This window comes from Cetorhinus maximus, chromosome 20 (genome assembly GCF_964194155.1).
Source record: "Cetorhinus maximus chromosome 20, sCetMax3.hap1.1, whole genome shotgun sequence".
NCBI lineage: Eukaryota > Metazoa > Chordata > Chondrichthyes > Lamniformes > Cetorhinidae > Cetorhinus > Cetorhinus maximus.
The window spans coordinates 26,517,346-26,541,639 of record NC_135898.1 but is presented as its reverse complement, the minus strand read 5'-3'; the positions used below and the strand labels follow the sequence as shown (position 1 = coordinate 26,541,639).

The 24,294-nt window shown below is 42.6% G+C and overlaps 1 protein-coding gene across 1 annotated transcript in view; it reads right to left on the bottom strand.

Moving 5' to 3' along the window:
* The window catches only part of LOC144694761 (scavenger receptor cysteine-rich domain-containing protein DMBT1-like), a 41,956-nt gene extending 18,049 nt beyond the window's left edge, over positions 1-23,907 (bottom strand). The window contains exons 1-5 of the mRNA XM_078565335.1: positions 23,870-23,907; positions 21,069-21,196; positions 18,835-18,981; positions 1,978-2,010; positions 974-1,288 (exon numbers count right to left, since the gene is read on the bottom strand). Of these exons, the coding sequence (XP_078421461.1) occupies positions 974-1,288; positions 1,978-2,010; positions 18,835-18,981; positions 21,069-21,196; positions 23,870-23,907 (661 nt within the window). The remainder of the gene's footprint in view (positions 1-973; positions 1,289-1,977; positions 2,011-18,834; positions 18,982-21,068; positions 21,197-23,869) is intronic.
* Positions 23,908-24,294: the final 387 nt, after the last annotated feature.

The window sequence follows — 24,294 nt, the reverse complement described above, 5'->3', positions numbered from 1 at the left end:
CACCCGTTTGAAACTCAACCCCCTGCTACCTCAGCCACATACCGCCCCACTCCTACCCCTCTGAAACAACCTCACCTTCCCTAGCCATTTTCCCACTTAGCGCCCGCAACCAGCTACCATGCCACCCAAGCCAGTCATGGAATCATTAGCAGCCCCCTTGGACCTTGAACATTACCATTCAGCAGCTGGGCACACAAAGCGGGTGAGCCCTGTTATCGCTCTGGATCTACACCCCTTGGATGAGTTTCTCCGAGGGACATGCGATCGGAATTTCTGGTTATGCCAGCTCGGAAGTTCATCAAAGGAACTCGGAATAACGTCAAATGTCGGGTAGTTTCAAGGGGCGGCAATCGGTCTATGATTTCCGCTCCTCTGAAGATCGGGATCATCTCACAGCAAATGATCACTGGAGGCACACAGCCGGGCTGTCGGTGCACGCCCTGTGCGGGATGTTATTTTATTACACCCAATGATCCTGATGTCAATGTAAGATTAATTTCATCCAAAGAAAACTCGAATTATTCCCACTTTTTGGCTACGGACAATCCCATAATGCCTTGTCCGCTTTTTCCCAGAAACCATCGGATCTTGCGGGAGATGAGAGACAACAAAGAGGGAGATGGCGGCGTAAAGTTAATGCCTCTGGGCTTGTAACCAGATTCTCAGGCTAATCCCTAGGGATAGAGGCTCAACTACCACCATGAAAGCTGGTGGAATTTGAATTAAATTAATAAAATCTGATCTTGATCGCTACTAACACTAAAGGTGACCATGAAACCAGCAGTAATTAGTTCACTATGTTCTCTAGGGATGGAAATCTGCCAGCCTTACCTGGTCTGGCCTACACTTGATTCAGTATGTGCAATTGGGGGTGGGCAACAAATACTGGCCCTGACAGCGACTATCACATCCCATCAATGGATAATAATAATAACAACAACAACAATAATAATAAGAATAATAATTAAAATACCTGAACAGTTGACGCTGGCATCATAGGAGTGTGAATAGGAATATTGACTCCATTGACTTGAACGACACTCCCGCAGAGCGGCCTCTGTCCCAGAGCACTGAACATTCCACGTCACAATATACCCGGAGCCTTCCCCAAAATGAGCCCCGCCGGGTGCAGAGAGGGCGGTCCCGCAGCTCAGCTCCCGACACACAACAGCAGCATCCTGAACGTCCCAGCTATCATCATCCACAGTCCCCCACTGCCCCTTGTAGAGAATCTCCACTCTCCCAGTGCACGGACTGCCCCCATTCGCCAGTCTTATCTCCACCGTTTCTGTAAAACACCAGAAGAACAGCCAGAGTTACGGTAGATTTAACGCACAACCCAGATATTACCGATTCCCCCATTGAGCAAGTAAGAGGCGAATCCGTACGGGCTTTGGGCTGTGCTCAGAGTTCGAAAAAGAGCCGGGAGCCAGTGGGAGGCTCCCAGCACGAGAGAGGCGTGTTCAGGGACGGAATGCCAATAAACGCAGTGTTTTCGTTTCTCCAGCGAATAGGAGAAGGGTGAGGCTGCAATGGTCAGCAGTCTATCCCACTCACTGGCTGATAATGGTGACATTCCGGACCTAGTGCAGATGAACAGATATTAAAGCTCTCATCCAAGCGTTTCCCGCCCTGCCCCTGCCGCCGGAAGCGGAAAGCCACGAAGCCTCCGCATGAAAGCTGGCTTGTAACCCAAGAAGTATAAGCGCGTTTCGGAACGGCAGGATAGTCAGTTGCTCTTCACACTCTGCTCCGCGGGGACTAGGTTCGTTGTCTCGCTGTATTATGCAGCAATCGCCCGTCTACAGGAATTAAAGATGCTCTACAACAGATTTCTGGAATATTACATTTCCCACTGGCAGAGAAATGGAGGACACAATAACCATTGAACCAAAAGAAAGTGTGATTGTTTCTGAGATTTCGCTTTCAGCTGGATTGATTAGTACAGTAAAGAATAAGATAATAGAGGCCTATTACCTGATGGGTGAGGCTGGCTGCGCCCACGTCCGCCTGAAATGAAAGGTTGATAATTAGCCTTCGCTGGGACAAGAGATGAATGAAAATGTGAACAGGGCATATCTTAAATGCGACAAAGGGGATTTTCTGTTAGTTTTGCTTCAAAACTTTGCAAACACCTGATGCTAAAAGTTTCCACCAAAATCAACACCTCCTCCGTTAGCTGAGGGTAGAATCCGGAACATTTTGGGGGACAAATAATCGCGTAAATCGCGATTTATTTTGTCCTTCATTCCTAAATGTGTTCTTGCTTGCACACGAACAGGGGAGAGAGCTCATCCTGAGTGTGACACAGCCGGAGTGCATATTGACAATTTAGTACACAGTGGAAATTGAATTCGATGCACAGGGAAAGAGGGTCTCTTTACATTTTTTCATTGCTATCCAGCTTCTTAAATCTTCAGAGCGATGTCTTGCACTGCTGCAGGAGTAGAGGCTACAAGGGAAAGGAATGACCGGTAAGTAGTGGTAAAGGTATTGAGTACTTTAAGCGCTTATCGTTTAAGGTCTTTTTGTGGTTTATAGTTTGTATATTCTACAGAAACAAGGATCAGGAAAGAAGGACCCTAGAGTAATCCATTGAAAAGGTTTAATTTTAAGGGATAAGTCATGTCAGGAGCACTCAAAGCCGAGGTGTGCACTTCGTGCTCCATGTGGGAAGCCGGGGACATTTACAATGCCAGGGACCAGCATGTGTGCAGGAAGTGTGCCCTGCTGAAGCTCCTGGAAGCCCGGGTTTCAGAGCTGGAACGGCGGTTAGGGATACTGTGGAGCATCTGCGAGTCTGAGAGCATTGTGCATAGCACGTTTAGAGAGGTGGACACGCCGCAGATGAAGGGATTTGAGAAAGGGAGGGAATGCATGGCCACCAGGCAGTCCAAGAGAAATAGGCAGGTAGTTCAGGAGTCCCCTGGGGACCCGCTCGCAAATCGGTATTCCAATTTGAAGGCTGATGAGGGCGCTGGTCCCTCCAGGGAGTGCTGACAGAGCCAAGCTCCTGGCACCACAAACAGCCTGTCTGTACAGGAGGGGAGGAAGGGAGGGAGAACACTCGTAATAGGGGATTATGTTGTCATGGGAACAGAGTGGCCGTCAACGTGACTCCACGATGGTACGTTGCCTCCCTGGTGTGGGATGTCACTAAATGGCTACAGGGCATCCTGAAGGGGGGGTGGGGGGGGTGGGGGAGGGGGGTGATAAGGCAGAGATCATGGTACGTGTTGGCACTAATGACATAGGTAGAAAAGGAATGAGGCTTTGCATCATGAATTCAGGGATTTAGGCAGTAGACTAAAAAGCAGTGCCTCTCGGGTTGTAATCTTTGGACTCCTCCCAGTGCCACGTGCTAGCGAGCACAGAAATTGGAGAATAGTGCAGATGAATACGTGGCTTAAGATTTGGTGCAGGAGGAAGGGTTTTAGATTCCTTGATCACTGGGACCGTTTCTGCGGAAGGTGGGAGCTGTACAAGCGGGATGGTCTACATCTGAACCAGAGCGGGACTAACATCCTTGCCGAGGGGAGTGGTGCGGGGGTTGGTGGGGAGGTGGGGGGTGTTGGAGTGGGGGGGCGGGGGGCTGTTTGCTAGCGCTGTTGGGAGGACTTTAATCTAATTTGGCAGGGGGAGGGGACACAGGATGTTAGCAGAATAGGGAAACATCATAATATAGAGAAACAATGATGTCCGAGGGAGTACAGTTGCATTAAGTTTCAAGGGAATAAGGCAAGGCTGGATGGATTTTACTTTCATGCCACGAGCATTACAGGCAAAATGGATGAATTTAGGGTGAGGATTGTCACGTGGAATTGTGATATAGTAGCCATTACTGAGACGTCGTTGAGGGAGGGGCAGGATTGACAGCTCAACATTCCAGGATGTAGAATCTTCAGGCGAGAGCGGGGAGGTGGTAAAACAGGAGGAGATATTGCATTATTAGCGAAGGAGTCAGTTACTGTAGTAAGGAGAGATGATAGCTAGGAGGGGGCAGCGAACGAAGATTTGTGGGTAAGGCTTAGGAATAAAAAAGGGGCAGTCACATTGTAAGGTCCTTATTACGGGCCCCCAGATATTCAACGGGAAATTGAGGAGCAAAAATGTGCACAGTTTGGGAAGGTGTGTAAAAACAATAAAAATATGGTAATTATATTAGGTGATTTCAACTTTTCCAACATTAATTGAGATAGACATAGTGTTAAGGGGTTGGATGGAGTGGATTTCTCGAAATGTGTACAGGAGAACTTTTTAGATCAAAGTGTAGAGGGTCCAACAAGGGAAGGCGCAGTGCTGGACCTAATTCTGGGGAATGAAGCCGGACAGGTGGCTGGAGTGATGGTGGGGGACAGCGACCACAACATGTTACAGTTTAAGTTTGTTATGGAAAAGAAATAGACAAGTTGCAAAAACTGTATTGGAATGGGGAACAGTGGATTTTAATAAACTAAGGCAGGATCTGGCCAAGGTAGACTGGGAACAGCTACTTGTGGGGAAATCTACAGACGAGCAGTGAGGGGCAGTCAAAAAGGAAATGGGGAGGGTACAGGCTCAACATGTTCCTTCCACGGTGATAGAAAGGAGCAACAAGCCCAGAGAACCATGGATGACCAGAAATATTCAGGTTACAAGGAGAAGGAAAAGAGAAGATTTTAGCAGGTACAAGGGAAGCAAATCAGCGGAGGCATTAGTGGATTACAGAAAGTGCAGGCTACAACTTAAGAAAGCAATTAGGTGAGCAAAGAGGTGATATGAGAAAGCTCTGGCTGTTAAAAGTAGGGAAAATACCAAGGTATTCTTGAAATATATCAATGGGAAGAGGATAACCAGGGAAAGAGTGGGGCCCATAAGGGGCCAAGGGGGCAATCAATGGGTGCAGCCAGAGGATATCAGTAGAGTGTTGAATGAAAATTTCACATCCGTGTTCACCCAAGAGAATGAGGATGAAGGTATCGAGCTTGGGGAGAGAGACTGCGAGGTTCTTGAGCAAATTTATACAGTGTGTGACAAGATGTTGGAGGTGTTGGCAGGCTTAAAAGTGAACAAACCTCCAGGCCTGAATGATTTGTATGCCAGACTGCTGAGGGGTGCAAGGGAGGAGATCGCAGTTGCTCTGACCCGAAATTTTAATTCCCCTCTGGCCACGGGGCAGTGAGGGGGGCGGGGTGCGGCGGCTGCCAGAGGACTGGAGAACAGGTAATGTGCTTCAGGTGTTTAGGAGGGGTTGTGGAGGTAAGCCAGGGAACTACAGGCCAGTGTGCCTCACGTCAGTTGCAGGGAAACAGTTGGAGAAAATTCTGGAGGAGAGAATCTATCTCCACTTGGAGAGGCAAGGTTTGATCAGGGATAGTCAGCATGGCTTTGTCAGAGGGAGGTCATGCCTAACAAATTTTATTGAATTTTTTGAGGAGCTGTCCTAGTGTGTAGATGAGGGTAGTGCAGTTGATGTAGCCTATGTGTTTTTCAGCAAAGGCTTTGAAAATGTCCCACATGGGGGACTTATAAAGAAGGCAAATGCACATGGGATACAGAGTAATTTGATAAGGTGGATCCAAAGTTGGCTTAGTGCTAGGAGACAGAGGGTGATGACAGAAGGATGCTTTAATGACTGGAAATCAGTGTCCAGTGGCGGACCACAGGGATCTGTGCTCGGTCCCCTATTATCGGTCATTTAGCTAAATGGTATAGATGACTATGTGGGGGGTAGGATTAGTAAGTTTGCGGATGACACAATTATTGGCCAGGTGGTTCATAGCTAGGTTGAGTGCAACAGAAATATTTAGACGGGATGGTCAAATGGGCGGATAAGTGGCAGATGGAAATTACACATTAAAAGTGAGGTGATGCACTTTGGAAGGAGTAATTTGCCAAGGAATTATTCAATGACCGGCATGACAGTAGGAGGTTCTGAGGAACAAAGGGAATTTGGCGTGTGTGTCCATGGATCTCTGAAGGCAGAGAGGCATGTTAGTGGGTTGCAGAAAAATTCATGTGGAACACTTGCCTTTATTAATCGAGGCATTGATTACAAATGTAGGGAGGTCGTATTGGAGTTGTAGAGAACTTTGGTGAGGCCACAGCTGGAGTACTGTGTGCAGTTCTGGTCGCCACATTATAGGGAGGATGTGAATGCACTTGAAGGTGTGCAGCAGTGACTCACAACGATGTTGCCTGGGATTAAACTTTTAATTTATGAAACGAGGATGGATAGACGTGGATTGTTTTCGTTGGAACAGATAAGTCCTCATCGAGGTTTAGAAGGTTATGAGGGGCATGGACAGGGTGGATAGGGAGCAGCTGCTCACCTTAGCTGAAGGGTTAGTCTAGTCACGAGGGGACATAAATTGAAGGTGAGGGGCAGGAGGTTTAGGGGGGAAGTGAGGGAAATCTTTTTTATCCAGAGGGTGGTGACGGTCTGGAATGTGCTCCTTGGGTGGATGGTGAACGCGGGTTGTCTCACATCCTTTAAAACGTACCTGGATGATCACTTGGCACGTCATAACATTCAAGGCTATGGGCCTAGTGCTGGTAAATGGGGTAAGGTAGGTAGATCGGGTGTTTCTCACCTGTCGGTGCAGACTCGATGGGCCGAAGGGCCTCTTCTGCACTGTGTCATTCTGTGATTTTGTGAATCTGTGATTCTAAAAAAAACGCCAGAACAACCTCTGCTGCAAGTTAATATTTGCAACATATCAAAGTGTCTCCAGTATTCATTTCACACACTGTGCACCTGTTCCCAATGTTCCTGAGGATATTGTATCGCAGAGTTCACCTTGACACAATCTACAGTGGCTCCGGCGTACTATCCATGGCTCGAAGAGGTCCAACGCTCTACAAACACCACCTGAACCGCCCGCTACACCCCATGCCGACCTCTCCTACCCCGCCCCCAACACTCGCACGATGGATTGGCCGGTCCCGTTTCATATATTGGTTTAAAGCTATCGTTGAGGCCTTGGTCTGTTCCCAAAAGAGTTCAGATACATTGCATTTGGCATAACTCCTGGTCGCTTTCTATTCCAGTTCATTTTTAAAAAATAATTTAAACAATCCGATACAGATTCCTGCCCTCATTTAGGTTGTCAAATTTATTTCACGATACCCAGGTTTCCAATCTTAATCTCACTAGTCTCCAGGACCATTTTGCGTATTTTCGAAAGTGCATCACATATTTCACTCAGGAAAGCTTCAGCGTTACCAACTCTCTACTGATAACAAGCATTTTCCCGCAGATAACACTTTTCATTCCACCCATTGACTTTGTTGATAACCTTTGAGCCTTTACTCAAATACTTCTCCATCATGATGTTCCTGCAGCAATCACTGAAATTTTACCATCCCATTCACTTATTTGCGTGTTCTCCTCCAGTGTTAAGCTGCCAGCCTGCAACTGAACTGGACTGTGACCGCAAAGGAGTTTGAACGTTTGGTGAGTTGAGAGAAGTTTAAATATCTTCCAAAAAATCTAAAATTGTTTGTTTTTGGCATTTAACTGCGAATACAGTCTAAATGCAAGTTTTGTTTATCTGTCAGTGCTGTTTAAGTTCTGAGCCTAATCTAGGGGCCAAAGTAGGAAGATAGAAGCTATCCACTGGCAGTAGCTGAACTAGTTAAGTCAGTAAAATAGCTTGAACTGGTCTTGGAGCCAACAGCATTCAAGAAGCATGGCAACATCCTAGTTAGTCTTTTTTTTTTAATATATAAATTCAAAAATTCCCCAGTGCGACCAGCGCTGTGGTGCGACCTCAATAGAGTGTGAGAGTTGTTGAGCTCAGGGAGTTCGGCAAGGAGGAAAGGAAAGTACACCCTTTGCTTTTTCAATCTTTTTCAACCTGTAGGAACTGGTTCTTGCACTATTACAGAGAAAGAAGATAGCTTCTTGATCAGTATCTGATAAGTGGTCAAGGCCTAATATATTGCTAAGAATTAAGACTGTCCAGGTATTTGTAATAAGATTTGTAAAAACGGCAACGAAATTTTTAGAAAAGATTCAAATAAGTAATTAATTAATGAAGATTATTGTGGAAGAACATGTAATGTGTTATGAATAGTGCATATGTGAGCTCCTGGATACCAGTGTTATCCAGGGCAAGAAACTCTGCAGTAAGTGTCTTTGGATTGAGGAGATTTGGCTGAGAGTCATTCAGCTGGAGGCTGAGCTGTAGGCCCTGTGACACCTCAGCACGGGCAATTTTTTTCTGGATGCTTTCTACAAGGAGGCAGGCCTTAGGGTAGAGTGTCCTGATTTGCAAGGTGGTCAGGGACAGGAGGGGTGGACTGGAGTTGAGGCAGGTAAGGGGACACAGAGGACAAGTGTGCAGGATTGTCAGCCTTTGCTATTGCCAAAGTTTAAAGGTACTTTATGCTTGTTTGAATGGGAGTGGGGGCGTCAGTTGAATGACCTGTCTGACCATTGCACTGCGTTAAAGGAAGCCATTTATGTTGCGTGAGCTGAAATGAATTAAGTGATGGTATATGTCAGTAAAGTAAGGAAGACTGACACTACTCTGTAGGAACGATCTGGAGCACTGGCAGCTACGTTGACTACCCGGTCGCAGTGTTTGAGAAATTTCCTCAGGGCTGGGAGAAGCTTGCAATAGGAAGGGTGGATAGGATGATCCAATGCTCGTGGCCCATGTAGGCAGCAACGACATAGTCAGGAGAGGAAGGAGGCTCTGCACAGTCAACATGAGGAGTTAGGCATCGAATTAAGAATAAGAACCTCAAAGGTAATATTTTCTGGATTATTAACTGAGCCACATGCACACTAGCATTGGGCGAATAAGATTGCTGAATTGAGTGTGGGGTTCTAAGATGGGGTTATGAGAATTGGGTTCAACTTTCTGAGGCACAGGCACCATTTTCGGGGAAAGTGGGATCCGTTCCGTTGGGATGGTCAGCACACGTGCTGGGGCTGGTGTCCTAGCGAGCCCCATATCTATGGAAGCCGAGGGGTTTCAAACCTTATGGTGGGTGGGATGGGGGTTGGCGAGTCGGGGAGTGTTCCAATTGTGGTATATGTGGCAACGTAAACAGTTCAGACAAGGCAATGGATATGGTAAATGTTAAACAGACCATGACTGGAAAGGACAGGCTACATGACTAAGAGTAAACCAACAGATAAGGCGAGCTGCAACATAAAAAAGCACATCAGTAAATTTGCTGTATCGAGTTGCGTGTAGCAATCAAAACAAAACAAATTAACTAACATAACAAGTAAAAAAAAATCATTAGGATTTGATAGCCATTACAGAGACATGACGATATGAAGACATAGCTTGGGCCTTGAGTATTGAAGGGTACGTGACATTTAAGAAGGGGTTGAAGTTATGAAAAAAGGCGGCTGCATTAGCATAATAGAGAAGGACGGCCTATGTTCAGGAAACCTGAGTGTAGAAGCAGTTTGGGTTGAAATGAAGAATGATAAATACAATGAATCATTTCTGGGAGTGATTTGCACACTCCTTAATTATAACTACACGGTAGGACAGTGTATAAAAGAAGAAATAATTGGAGCTTGTTAGAAAAATACAGCGATAATCATAGGGCAATTTAATCTACACGTGGACTGGAACAAGTCAGGTGGGCAAAGGGACCTTATCTGGGTATTTAGTAGAATGTTTTCGATATAGTTTATTGGGCTAGCACTTTCTGGAGTCAACCAGGGCACAGCCTATACAATACCCTGAATTGTGCAATGAGAAATGATTCATTGATAAACTCATAGTGAAAACAACCCTGGGTAGCAGCGATCATAATGTGAATGAATTCAGTTACAGGGAGAGCCGTGTGCATCCAAAGCTAGGTTTTCTCAGCTTAAATACTGGCAAATATGGGGGTATGCCAGCAGAGGTAGCAAAGTGAACTGCCGAGTGTGGTTAAGGGATAGGTCACTAGGGCTTCAATGGCAGACATTGAAATGTATATTTCAGAAAATACAGAACAGATACATTTCAAAGAGAGAAGAAGAAATTAAGAGGAGGACCCACATTCAAAGAACAAAGAACAAAGAAAAGTACAGCAGAGAAACAGGCCCTTCGGCCCTCGAAGCCTGCGCCAATCACATTGACTGTCAAACCAAAACATTTTGCACTTCCGAGGTCCGTATCCCTCTATTCCCATCCTATTCATGTATTTGTCAAGCTGCCCCTTAAACATCACTATCGTACCTGCTTCCACCACCTCCTCTGGCAGCGAATTCCAGACACTCACTACCCTCTGTGTAAAAAACTTGCCCCGCACATCTCCGCTAAAGTTTTCTCCTCTCACCTTAACTCTGTGTCCCCTAGTAATTGACTATCTATTGACTTGACTATCTATTCTGTCCTTGCCATTCATAATTTTGTAAATTTCTTTCAAGTCGCCCAACAATCTCCGTCGCTCTAGTGAGAACAATCCGAGGTTCTCCAACCTCTACTCATAGCTAAAAACCTCCAGACCAGATAGCATCCTGGTAAACCTCCTCTGCACGTCTCCAACGCCTCCATATACTTCTGGTAATGTGGTGACCAGAATTGCACGCAATATTCCAAGTGTGGCCTAACCAAAGTTCCATACAGCGGCAGCATGACTTCCCGGCTTTTATAATCAATACCCCTGCCGATAAAGGCAAGCATGCCATATGCCTTCCTGACTATCTTATCCACCTGCGTTCGCACTTTCAGTGACCTGTGGACCTGTACACCTAGGTCCCTCTGCCCGTCGATGCAATTAAGGGTTCTGCCATTTAGTGTATAATTCCTACCTGTATTAGACCTTCCAAAATGCGTAACCTCGCAGTTGCCCGGATTAAACTCCATTTGCCATTTCTCCGCCCAAGTCTCCAACCGATCTATATCCCGTTGTATCCTTTGACAATCCTCTTTACTATCTGCAACTCCTCCAACCTTAGTGTCATCTGCAAACTTACTAATTAGCCCAGTTACATTTTCCTCCAAATCGTTTACGTATACTACAAACAGCAAAGGTCCCAGCACTGATCCCTGCGGAACACCACTAGTTACAGCTCTCCATTCAGAAAAGCACCCTTCCACTGCTACATTCTGTTTTCTATGACATCCGTGGTTAACTAAAAATGTTAAAGAAAGTATCAAACTTAAAGAAAGGCATATAGTTGTGCAAATACGGGAGGCAGGTCAGGAGATTGGAAATAATATAAAGAAAAGCATACAATGACAGAATGCTTAATTGTGAGGGAAACTTAGTAATATAAAGACGGATAGTAAGTTCGTGTTAGCTATTAAAATAAGACAAGAGTTAGCAAAGTGAGCGTTGGTTCTATAGAAAGTGCGTCTTGGGAATAGATAATGAAATGTATGGCGAAGGCGGATGAATTAATTAGTTATTTTGCATTGGTAACTATGGAGGACACAGGTAAAACCACAGAAATAACTGAAAATCGCTAGCAGAAAGGGGATGTGAGCACAGGAAAATTACAATCACCAGGGAAGTGGCATCTCGAAAATTGTTAGCGTTGCACGCTGAAAAATCCCCGTCTCCGGGTGAACTTCACCCTATGATGTTGAAAGAAGTGGCGAATCAAGGTGTGAAAGCATTGGCTATACATTTCCAAAAAAATGCCTAGATTGTGGGAAGGTTCCATTAGATTGGAAAACAAATGCAAATCCATCTCATTTATTCAAACGGGAAGGGGGACTGAAAGCAGGAAAATATAGGACAGTTAACCTAACATCTGTCAAAAGACTATTGTTGAAAGCTCTTATTAAAGGTGTTGTAGTAGTGCACATAGCAAAATTCAAAGAAACCAGGCAGAGGGAACATGGTTCTGTTCATTAGAAATCATGCTTAGTCAATTTATTGGAGTTACTTAAAGAGTCACATGTGCTGTAGATAACTGCAATTAGTTTTCCAGATGGCACTTGAGAAGGCGCCACATTAAAGGTTATTGAGCAAAATAAATCTCATGGCATGGGGTTAAATTATTGACATGAATAGAATAGTGGCTAGCTAACAGGGCGCAAATAAGTGGCAGAAATGGATCTTTTTCTTTTTAACAAGATGTGACGTGTGCTGTGCCACAGCGATCAGTGTTGGGGTGCCAGCAGTTTCCAATTCACATCAATGATTTGGATGAAGGGAGCGAAGACATAGCTGATGTATTTCCTGACAACACAAGAGAGATAGGAAGGTAAATTGTGAAGAGGGCATAAGGAAGCGAAAAAGGAAAATAGACTGGTTAAGTGAGTGGGCAAAGATCTTGCAAATGAGCGTAATGCAGGCAAATGTGAAACTATCTATTTTCTCACGAAGAATAATAACTTATTGTGTTCATAGTGAGAGGTTACAGAACTCGGGATTCAGAGGGGCCTACGTGTTCTTGCGTATGAATCACAAAAGTCTAGCGCCCAGGTGCAGGAAGTATTTATAAAAGGTAATAAAATGTTATAATTTTTTGTGAGGGGGTGTATTACAAAAGTCGGGAGGTTATGTTTCAGTTGTACATCTGGAGCACATGCATAGTATTTTTCCATTTATGTAAGGAAACATGTAAATGCGTTAGAAGCAGTTCAAAGAAGTTGTATTAGACTAGTAAAAGGAAAATACAGTTTGCCTTATGAGGGTACGTTGGATAGCTTAGGCTTGTATCCACTGGCGCTTAGAAGAGCAAGAGGCGACGTGATTGAAACCTTTAATATCCTGAGGGTCCTGACAAAGTGTAAGAGGAGAGCATGCTTGCTCTTGTGGGGCAAGTTAGAACAATGTAACTGTTTACAAATAAGTGGAAGCTCATTTTAGACAGGGATGAGGACATTTTTCTCTCCTCAGCGCATCATGAGTCCATGGAGCGTTCCTCCTAAAATTGCGGCTGAGGCAGAGTTTTTCAATATTTTTTTAAGGCACAGCGGGATAGATTATTCATTAACAAGTGGATAAAAAGTTATCGGCTAGGCAGGAAGGTGGGGCTTAGGTTACAATGAGATCAGCACTGAAAGGAAGAACAGGCTCAAATTGCTGAGACCCCTGCTCCTAATTTGTCTGCTCATATGTTCGTTTGTAGCTATTAGCGTGAATCCCTGTTACTTTTGCATGCCTTCTTTCCGTTGGTTTACTCTTCTATCGTAAAACTGACAATAACATGCAAATATTAATCTAAATAATATTACAATCGCTGAATACCCCAACATCTACTCTTTGATATCACATTAGTTGGAAAGTGAACTGCAGGAGTCACACGACGAGGAAAAATCATGTCCCTCATCTCATTGACACAATTCAGGAGTGTGATGGCATTGTCTATATTTGCCTGGATAAGGGATGTTGCAGCAAGCCTCAAGAAGCTCGAAACTAACCACGCCAAAGAATCCCATTTTCTGATGGGCAGCTCAACTGTCCCGCTAATCATCACTGTGCTGTCCATAAGATGCACTGTCCCAAAGCTAATTCGACAGGGCCCTCCAAATCCATGACTTCTACCAACCAGATGGACAAGTGCAACAAGCGCATGGGAATAACAGTAACTAAAATTTCCCCTCCAAGCCAGGCGTCACGATGACTTTGAAAAATATCGCCATTCCTTCACTGTCGTTGCGTCTCCCTCCGGAACAACTCTATCTTTGTAACTTTACAGCTAGTGCTGCAGTGGTTCAACAAAGCGGTTCAACAAAATCTATTCAAGTGCTACTGGCGAAGGGCAACACGTGCTGGCATTGCCATCGACACCAATATCCCAGGGGCATGTAAGGTCAAACCAAGAAACGCAAAGGCCCTGAGCTAATATGTAGGAATTGCACATGTCCTTAGCCAAGAATTTAACTCCCTGAATAAGAGCCACCGATAATGCAATCCATTGACATTAAACTCAGGCGTGATTTGAAGGTCACAAAATCCAGATAATATAAAAGATTAATGGAAATTATCTTCTCATGACGGATTATTTGATTCATCACTAGTTATATTATATAGTCTTATTAAACGATGAGGTTTGATGCGCACAGCGAACACAATTAAAGGCTAGAGTTACAAGGGAAATTAATTGTAAAACATAATTCGTATGCTAAAGCCAATAATAAACTTCGGGCCGATTTGCCTAACATTATTTAATCCAAAATTAACGTCCATAGTGCAACCGCAATTTCCAACAACAGGTGCGCAAACATAATTACTTGGCCTGAATAAAAGTAACTATACTTAGAATATAGCCAAACACTAATCCTGTGTTAGCAAGAACGGGGCGAATTGTTCTGGGATTTATCGGCCGAAGTTAAATATGTAAATTAACTCTTTTATAAAGAGAGCACGGAGCAGGTGAAACGAGATTGAGACTCAAGTACTGGTAGTTCGGCTATCGCATAAAATACACCTTAAACCTACGTAAAATAACCTGACTATTCGGATAGATACTGACAATCACCTGTTATAGCATATATCATGTGCTCATAAATGTATGCATTAGAAAGCTTGATATCACTTTTAAGAAGTAGCTGTTCATACAAAAAAAACATTAAGTTATTTAAAAAAAAACACCCATGCAGTAAATTCGAGGGGGTGTAGCATCTTTTGTTCCCCACGTTTTTAGAGAATCCAATTGGTATTACTTACGGTCATAATTATATTAATTGAAAGCAGCCCGTTGATTGGAAACACATCCACAAGCATTTACTCGCTCCACTACTAACGCACCGCACAAGATGTGCTGCAGAAACTCACCAATGCTCCTTAGACGGTGCCTTCCAAACCCACAATTGCTGCCATCTAAAAGGACAGGGGCAGCAGGCAGATGGGAACCCCACCACCTTGAAGTTCCCCTCCAAGTCACTCACCATCCTTGTTTGGGAATATATTGCCATTCCTTCACTCTCGCTTTGTCAAAATCCAGGCAGTGCCTTTCTAACAGCACTATTCGTGTAACTATACCACATTGGCTGCAGCGGTTCAAGAAGGCATGTCACCACCATCTTCTGAAGGTGATGGATGAGCAATAAATGCTGGCCCAGCCAGCGAAGCGCACACCCCTGAATGTTTTTATTTTAATAAACAACTTTGGTTTCAACTCAGATTGCGCTTTGGAAAATTAACAGTCCACGTCCAACATTCCATAGCTGATTTTTTTGGGTAATATTTCAATTAATTTAATACAGAGCTGCCACACCGCACTTCTTCTGAAACATGTTCGTATCAATAATTTGTGCGCGTGTTCAGTCAGCAGTAATTGCACCTCTGATTGGTGTCCTACACTCAGTGAGTGAAATGACACCCGAGACTGTAATATTTTCCATTCTAACAGTGATGGCGCTCGACTTCTCGCAGGCTCAGTATTGTTTTTTAGAATTTCGAATGCACTCTGCTCTGTCAGTACAAGAGCCACATTGTAAACAACTGCCTCGGTATTTGTGTTCGTTTCTGTGATACATCTAAGTTTTACATACATTTCGGTCGCGTCCATAAAGTATTTGCTAATCAGGTGTAGTTAGGCTAAACGCGTTAGAGTTATTAATAGCATTTGAAAATTAATTCCTTTATGAAATCGAAAGATCCGAAAAAAATACATTCCATAACATTTATTAGATTAAAGTCCTACAACATGTAATAAGCCATTTAACTTTTGCTTTCTGTTATCCCACGAATAACTAATTTGAATGAAATGTATCCATTCTCTGTCAACTGATTTTGATCGGTGCTCTAATTGTCAAAATGGTTCGGGGTATTATACACTTCATCTAATGTCTCCATTCTATGAATTACAGTACATGTTCTTTAATTTGCACACAAAAATCAGGATTTTACAATCTTATTTCCTTTTGGTAAAAAAAATCAAAGTTGATTTACTTCAAATGTGTATCAGTGCATGAACGCTTTCCCTGTCACTAACCCAGCATGTATTGTTGAATCCTCGATTGAAAACCCAGCAAAAGGATCTCGACCCGGCCGAAAGGATGTTGGAGAAAAGAAATCGATATCTGAGTAAACACTGCATGCCCTTGTAAAAAAAAAGCTATGGGGAATCTGTAAAGCGGAGGGAGAACTTGTTTATACCTGACTCTTTATATAAAAAAGTAATTGATCTAGAAACCTTAACTTCACGTAAAGGGGTCACAATTTTGAAGACAGTCAGAAGCTAAACAAAAGTCACAACTATCTAAATATGTGAACATTTTACGTACATCAATTTTTGGAGATTGAAGTTACTAATTATACCTACGTTGAATGATGATTGAAACAATGCTGAACCTACCACTAATTAATATTTCATTATATAATATTCAAAAAGCGTGTGCAACGCGCTGGTGTTCAATAAAGTGTTTTGAATGATTTTGTTCACTTTGTCACAAGGACGCCTGACAGCACTTCTACTCAGGGATATTGGCGATAGAAACATCAGTGTTGCTTCAGTCATCAGATTCTCCAGTTCTATCTAGGATTCGGCACTCAGTGAGTTATTTTACGCACCGGACTCTGATGCAATCTGTTCTAACAGCCGCCACTGTCTGCTTTACATAGCCCAGTTTAAGTAATCACATTAGAATTTGAAGTCCACTCTGCTGTTTCTGTCCAAGAGGCACAACCTGAAAGTAAACTGCTGAGAGCGTGAACAATTTCCAGTCGACATCCCATAAATCTTAAATGGAAATGGGAATAAATGTTAATCCTCTGTGAATTAATCTAGACATGTTTTCTGTCACCGAGATCAATGGATAGAATTTAGCAATTCGGGTTTGATGGATTGAAAATCATAGAAGCAACGCCAATTAGCTACTATCTGAAAAATCCGCAAAATTAAAAACCATTTAAATATTGAATTCATACAATCCCAATGAAGAGTAAAGTGAAGGAAGATATTAATTTTCTTTTAGAAAATGATGTTGCTCAGCACGGGATTTTTGAAATATGTTCATGGAGTAATGCACAATTCGTGCTTTTAAGAGCCCTTCCGTGTTCGAGACACGCTCTTTAAAACAACTACAACATCGTTTAATACCGATACGTTTCATAAAGGAAGGAAACAGGTGCACAGCACATCTGCTCTTTACCGTATACGGTATTTGCTAACAGTGCAGTCATGTTTCCCTGTCAGTAAATCAGCATTTGTTACTGACAGTATAGATAAAGTGTAACCGACGGTCTGATCAGAGATATCGGCACAAAAACGCGGCAAAAAATACCGGACGGATGGAAGGAGATAAAGGAACAGGTTTCGTTATCTCATTAAACACTGCATAGGACCGTGAAAAAAAAACTGATATGTAGAATGAGCTTCAGCAAACTTAATTTTGTCATGACGCGGTAAATATAAATGCATCATTCAAAAAAAAAGCACAGCGTGGTCATATTTTGGAACATTGTTGAAGCAACTTAAGCAACAAAATTCAGAAAACACACTCACCAAAGATTCAGGAAAGTGCAGTAGCACCTTTTTTCGCGAATGCATTTCAGGATAATAAAATTGCTTAACACCAATATTTGTTGTTCTTCCAGTTCCTATGTTAATATACAATTTTTACAGATGTTGCCCAACATTCTAGCGCTGAGCAAATGTTTTAGTTAATTTCTCTATGCTACAGGGAGGCACACTGAGCGTCGACTGAGAAATACCCATGGCAGAAATGTGTCTGCGGTTCAGGCGTTAATAACTGCTGTTGAGTGCATCTGCACACAACCGAGATCAATTTAGATAGTCTGCATAGGGTTACAGCTCCAGTTTTAGCAGAATAAGAGCAGCAGCGGAGAATAATTTCGGGCATAAATCGCAATTTTACAAATAATCTCAATATAGAATGTAAAATACATTTTAGTCAGATGTAGTATATTCTAAATAAGTTCGAAGCTGATGGAATTTAACATAAAAAAACCCCAGAACTACACGTTCGTATTCAATGAAGCTTCAGCAAATTAGAGCGCCTATTTTTCAATTTTTAGCTCATAGACAAAAATGAATAAATGTCTGATCCCAAGACACCATGCCCCTTCTCACCTGCTTGAACCCAGACTCCGATAGGCTGTGTTCGGAAAGCCCTTTGCTTCTAGTAGTTATCTTTTTTAATTTCTATTTGAGTTTCAACTCTTGTGTATTCAACCTGTATCAGACCATCAGCTGGACGGCGAGTTTAAACAATCCCTGAAGTAGACTTGTGGAATCAGAGCAATTTGGGGCACAGAAGGCGGCCATTCTGTGCCTGCAAGGGCCATTAAACAGCAATTTAGCCAAATCACATTTTTCAGCTCCTGGGCTAATTAGGCTGCAGCATCAAGTGTGTTTTAAATGTGAAGAGGGTTTCTGCAAAACCAGCCTTTCAACTCGCGAGTTCCCATGTTCTCATCGTATATGTTTAAAATATTAATATTCCAAGGCGTAGGGAGATGACGGGAGGCGGTGGTATAATTGGATTGTCACCGAACTAATAATCCGGATATCCAGGGTAATGCTCTGGAGACCCGGGCTCAAATCCCAACACAGCAGATAGATGAGTTTTAATTCAATAAACAATCTGTAATTAAAATTTGATGATGGCCATGAAACCATTTTCGTTTGTCATAAAACCCATCTGGTTCATTAATGTCCTTCAGGGAAGGACATCGTCTGTCCTTGGCCTGGCCTCCATGTGACTCCAGACCCACAGCAATGTGGTTGACTCTAAAATCCCCTCTGAACAAGGACAATTACGGTTTGGCAATAAATGCTGGCTTAGCCAGAGACACCGACGTCAAATGAACGAATTAAAAAAAATAACATTTCAAGAAATCAAAGTTTACTTTTAATATCACGTCAATATTATCAGTTGAGAGGATTACTATTTCTATTACTGTGGCATAGTTTAAAAATAGACAATGTTACTGTTAATAAAACCATCATTTTAATTAATGATCACTCACAGTTCAGAAGCTGCAAGATAACCAGAGTCAGAATGGACCGCAGCATCGTCCCGACGATCGGTGACTGCGACGGGACTTGAATATTAACCAACTGTTGGGCACATATACCGAACATTCCTTCCAATATCTTCCGAAACTCCAACTGATCTAGGAGTTAATTATTTGATAACAGTTTGTACAGAGACGAGTACCTCCGTCCGAATCACTTATAGATGCTGCCCTGTGCGAACCGTGAATGGCCGTCTCGAAAAATGCGCCGATGAGAAAGAAACTGCCCATTAATAGATGCAATGAGCCCAGGTCTGATCCACCTCCTTATCCTATGTGGCCAATGAAGTCTACGAGTCTAAAAAGGAAATGAGTCACCAACCCTGCATCAGAACATAAAATCATCGGATCTTACAACGCAAAAGGAGAGCATTGGTCTGCACTGGTAGCCACGCTCTACGTTGCCTGCTTTCCCAGCACAACTATGCAATTTTGTAAGCTGAAGCTAAGGGCCCAACTGCCATTTCAAAAAACAAACATCTTCTTTCTGATATTGTGTTCCATATTTGAACAACTCGACATGCGGATAAATTTATCTTCAAGAGCATTTTTGTCAATTAGGTTAAATATATTCAATTTGGTTCTTGACATTTGTCAGTCCAACCCCAATGGCGTGGAAAGTATTCGAAATAATTTTGAGGGACAACATAAAACTACACTTGGAGAGGCAGGGTTTAATCAAGGACAGTCATGTTCCGATGCAGGGTTGGTGACTCATTTGCTTTTCAGACTCGTACACTTCATTGGCCACATAGGATAAGAAGCTGGATCAGAACTGGGCTCATTGCATCTATTAATGGGCAGTTTCTTACTCATCGGCGCATTTTTCGAGACGGCCATTCACGGTCATGTCCTCCCCTTAACAAAACCATACTGACTGTCCTTGACCAACTTGATTGAATTTTTCGAAGAGGTGACCAGGTGTGTAGATGAGGGCAATGCATTTGGTGTAGTCTGCTTGGACTTCAGCAAGGCTTTTGATAAGGTCTCGCTTTGGAGACTGATAACGAAGCCCATGGGATCCAATGCAATTTTGCAAATTGGAACCAGAATTGGCTGGATGACAGGAAGCAGAGGGTGATGGTCGAGGGGTGTTTTTGTGTCTGGTTGCCGGTGTCCAGTGGGGTTCCACAGGAAGTGGTGTTGGGTCCCTTGCTGTTTGTGAGGTCCCATAAGGTAGCAGGGCAGGTAGATAAGGTGGTTAAAAAAGCATATGGGACACTTGCCTTTATTAGCCGAGGCTTAAAATATAAAAGCAGGGGGTTCATGCTGGAATTGTATAGGACACTGATTAGGCCACAGGTAGAGTATTGTGTGCAGTTCTGGACTCTGCATTATAGGAATTATGTGATTGCTCCAGGGAGAATGCAGTGCAGCTTTAGCAGGGTGTTACCTGGGATGGAGATCTTTATTTATGAGGAGAGACTGGTGTTATTTTACCTGGAGCGGAGCAGGCTGAGGGGAGATATGATTGAGTTATATACTGCTATGTGGTAGATAGGGTAGACAGGAAGGAACGTTTCTCCTTTTTGGAGGGATCAATAAACAGAGGGCATTGATTTAAGGTAAGTGGCATGAAGTTTAGAGGGGATGTGACGGAAAATCTTTTAACCCAGAGGGTGGTGGGAATCTGAAACTCACTGCCTGAAAGAGTGGTAAAGGGAGAAACCCTCTTAAAATTTAAAAAGCCTTGCAATTCCATGGCATACAATGCTATGGAACTTGTGCTGGAAAGTGGGATTAGAATAGTTAGGTACTTGTTTGACCGGCGCAGACTCAATGGGCCGAAGGTCATTTTTCTGTGCTGTAGACCTATATGACTCTATGATTCTCTCATCGAAAATGCTTCCCCCTACTTGTTGCTGCAATATCTCTCAGAAGTTTGACTGCCTCCATTGTCCGTTAAAAAATTCTGCTCTATAGAGATCAATCGCAATTTATTCAATGCCTCCACACACTGACGTCCCTTATCCCTGGTGTCAACCTGGAAAATATTTCTACCATCTCCAGGGCTTAGAAGTTTTGTCTGTAATTGTAAAAAAAATAAATAATAACTTACCCTGCCAGCCCAGAGCTGAAGCAGAAGAGCATTTCGGTATCTGTTTATTTTTTCACTTTAACAACATCTCCGAGCATTGATCCACCTAGACTATGCAAGGCTGCACAACCGATCGGCAAATTATTACCCTTTATTTGGCCGCACATAGGACTGTGACTCGTGAAATTGGAGGCGCTGGTTAAACTGTCGCTCATTGCCACGCAATTCTGTTTCTCGATGTCACCCTGATATGTTTCTGCCTCCATTTTGCAACATCTGCAACAGAACAGCAGGCTTAACATTCACGGGGCAAACAGCATTTCCACCGTATTGGGAAAGTCGGTACAATAACCGCCAAATACAGTTTTAAATCCAATGAGATACTGAGAGTAACTCCATACACTGAATGTGAACTTGTAGAATAAAGTAAGATCTCTGGCTTCTCGAACAGTTTCAGAATCTATAGCAGTTGGAGGCACCGCTCGAATCAATTACAGTGGAAATTGGCCAATAAAATTTCCAGTAAAGCAGTGTCAATAAGGGTGTAAATAAGCAGGCACAAGTCGAATGTCGCTTACAAAGTCACTCCATGCTAATTGCCTAATATGTATGTGTGTGCCTCTATGTGTTTGTTTGCCTGTGTGAGTGTGTATTTTTTGCATGAGCACGTGCCTCTCTATCTTGATTTTTGTATTTCTAGCTCACTCTCTGCAAATAAATCTCGCTCTTTCTAACTGTTTTTAAAAAAAAATCTCTTTGCCCCATGTGCAGGGCTACATCTTGCACTGCTCACAAAAAAAGTGCTGGGAATGCCGGAAATCTGAAATAAAGCCAATAATTGCTGAACAACACTCAGCTGATCAGGCAGCATCTGTGGAGGGAAACAGAGTTAACGTTTCATGCCAAAATGGCCGATCATAAATTCAGGTCCGAAATTCAAAGTGAAATTACGACAACCCATATCGTGTTTTAAAACTTGAGAGTTGAATGATTGTAAAGGTAGTTTCGAATATTTAATAACGCAGTGAGGAATATTGAGGCACTTGCAGTCATTGCAACTAATTCCTCCATTTTGGAAAGGTCTGTCCTTATTAAGCTAATCATTTAATCAATAATTAATCATTTAACTGGATGATTCTGGTGTTCGCTTAATAAGAACTTAAACATTGTCATAATGTTATGAAATAAATAATCAATAATCAATAAGTTAGCTTCCATATGTTCTCAGCTCCTTAGCATCTTATCTGCTTTTCTTACAACAAAACCTTCATGATTACTCCAGCGTTGGCTACATATGAAATGGCGGAAAAGACAGACGGACTTTTCTGTCCCAAGAAGGGATCTACACATGCCTCTGTATCAGTGAGCTGATGATTGTTCCATTGTCACTCTTATCTAGAACGAGCCGTGGGAAAGTGATTAACTTTTTTCTTAAAAGGGGGAAAAAACAGCAGTGTTGGGAAAGGAAGCGAACCAAGGGATGGGTAAATTCTTGCCAACTGAGCTGACATAACCCGTGTGATGTGGACCTCACCATTGGCAGACGACTGGCCTGTCCGAAGTAAGAGATGTGCGGGGATAAAGGCCGGCATGTGTTAATGCTTTCCTAACAATAATGAGGCATCATTTTCTATTCCGAAAAACATTTGTGGAAAAAAAGCACACAAAGGCTCCATCGAGGCCTGAATGTGAATCAATTTTAAAGGCGAGCCGGTTCATGGTTGCCATTCGTTCTCAGTGTTCTATCACTCTGCAGTCTCCAAAGCCTGACTCCCATCTTGCTTCAAATGAAATGGAAAACTATTATCGAATAGATTGTGCCATACCTTACTATATTGTTTTTTAGCGAGGCACAAGCAATTCTGAAGTTACCCAGTGGATAATATGGACCTATTTCCACGGATATTTTGTTGATCTTTAGGTCACGCCATTTCCATGGCCAGATGTGTGGTGGTCAGGTGAAGCTGGATTGTTTGTCTCCATAAGGAAACGTTGCTGTGGCGTCGGCTTACTTCTTATACTTCTTGAACAATATTTGGATAAGTATCTAGTCTAGGAACATAGTTTAATCTGTCGTTTTAATTATTCTTCTGGGTCTAATGAGGCTAGTTGACTGACTGAGTCTGTCCATCTGTCCATCAACGATATGTCTTTTCATATCATATCCATTACCACTACCACTATATCCACTACCACAAGTCGCGAATACACTCCGGCTTGAGTTGGTTTTCAAAATAGAATTGAAATTCTGCCTAGAATTACATGCGATATATTTTGATTCTCAAGGGCTAAAGTAAACATAAATCGGTGTGATTTTCCCTGGGAATTATGTGCAGACGTTGAAGATCAGCTGCTGTTTAGGTCCCAGGCCTAGTCAAGTTATTATCGGGATTGGATCTGTTCATGTCTATATCGAGCTGGAATTTATGATTAAATATATGATTAATACAGCTACTTTAATGTAATTAAACTCAGTCATTTCTGTAGAGAACGGGTGATTCTCCCATCAGATTAATTTCCACACAGTGAGGATGAAACCTCACTGCAATATACAAAACTGGAGATACCAGATTCAGGGTTTGTCCTGAAATAACGCATACATCTCACCTGAAATATCATGGATAGGAGACCAACACATTAGCGAAACTTTGGTAATGGAGAGATATAATAGATTAAATGTGATGGTCCAGCACTATGGTGTTAAATAGAGCCATTCCTTCAGACAAATATTTTGCCCGAATAGGCTATAGATTTAGTGAGGGTCTTGAGAAGAGATAGCATTTTCAGTTGAATTAAAGCAGGCATTGCATGGCAGAGGGGCATTATATTCTGCAGCTGGAGAAAGGAGATGGAGCAGGTCAGCAGGCAAAATAAAAAAAAAGATAATCGTTCAATATTTTAATGGGTTCATTTATAGTCCTCATTAAAAAAATACATTTAATATCTAACCTGTTTTCTGTTTTTCCATTACGTTTGAGCACAGTCATATTTGATAGCTTATACTTAGTGCGTTAACCTATCTACATCCAGATTATCATCACTGTTTCCACTCTGCATGTGTATGTATAACAGATTTCACTGGAAGTCATAGACTGCAATCCTTTCTACCATATTTAAGCAAAGTGCTAAACACATAAATAACACTAAACCTGGCGTACTTTGATATGTTCCACTGTGGCCTTTATATCACTCGGAATTGACGGAGAAAATCAGCTGAAATATTTAATTACAACTTTTCTTTCTACTCTCGATGAACAATATGAACCAATTTTTTAAAAAAGAGAGATCTCAGCTGAATATATTTCCAAGTATTAATGGCATTGCATTTTTGTACCGAAATCTCTTTGTCTAATTATTATATATTTCAGTGGATA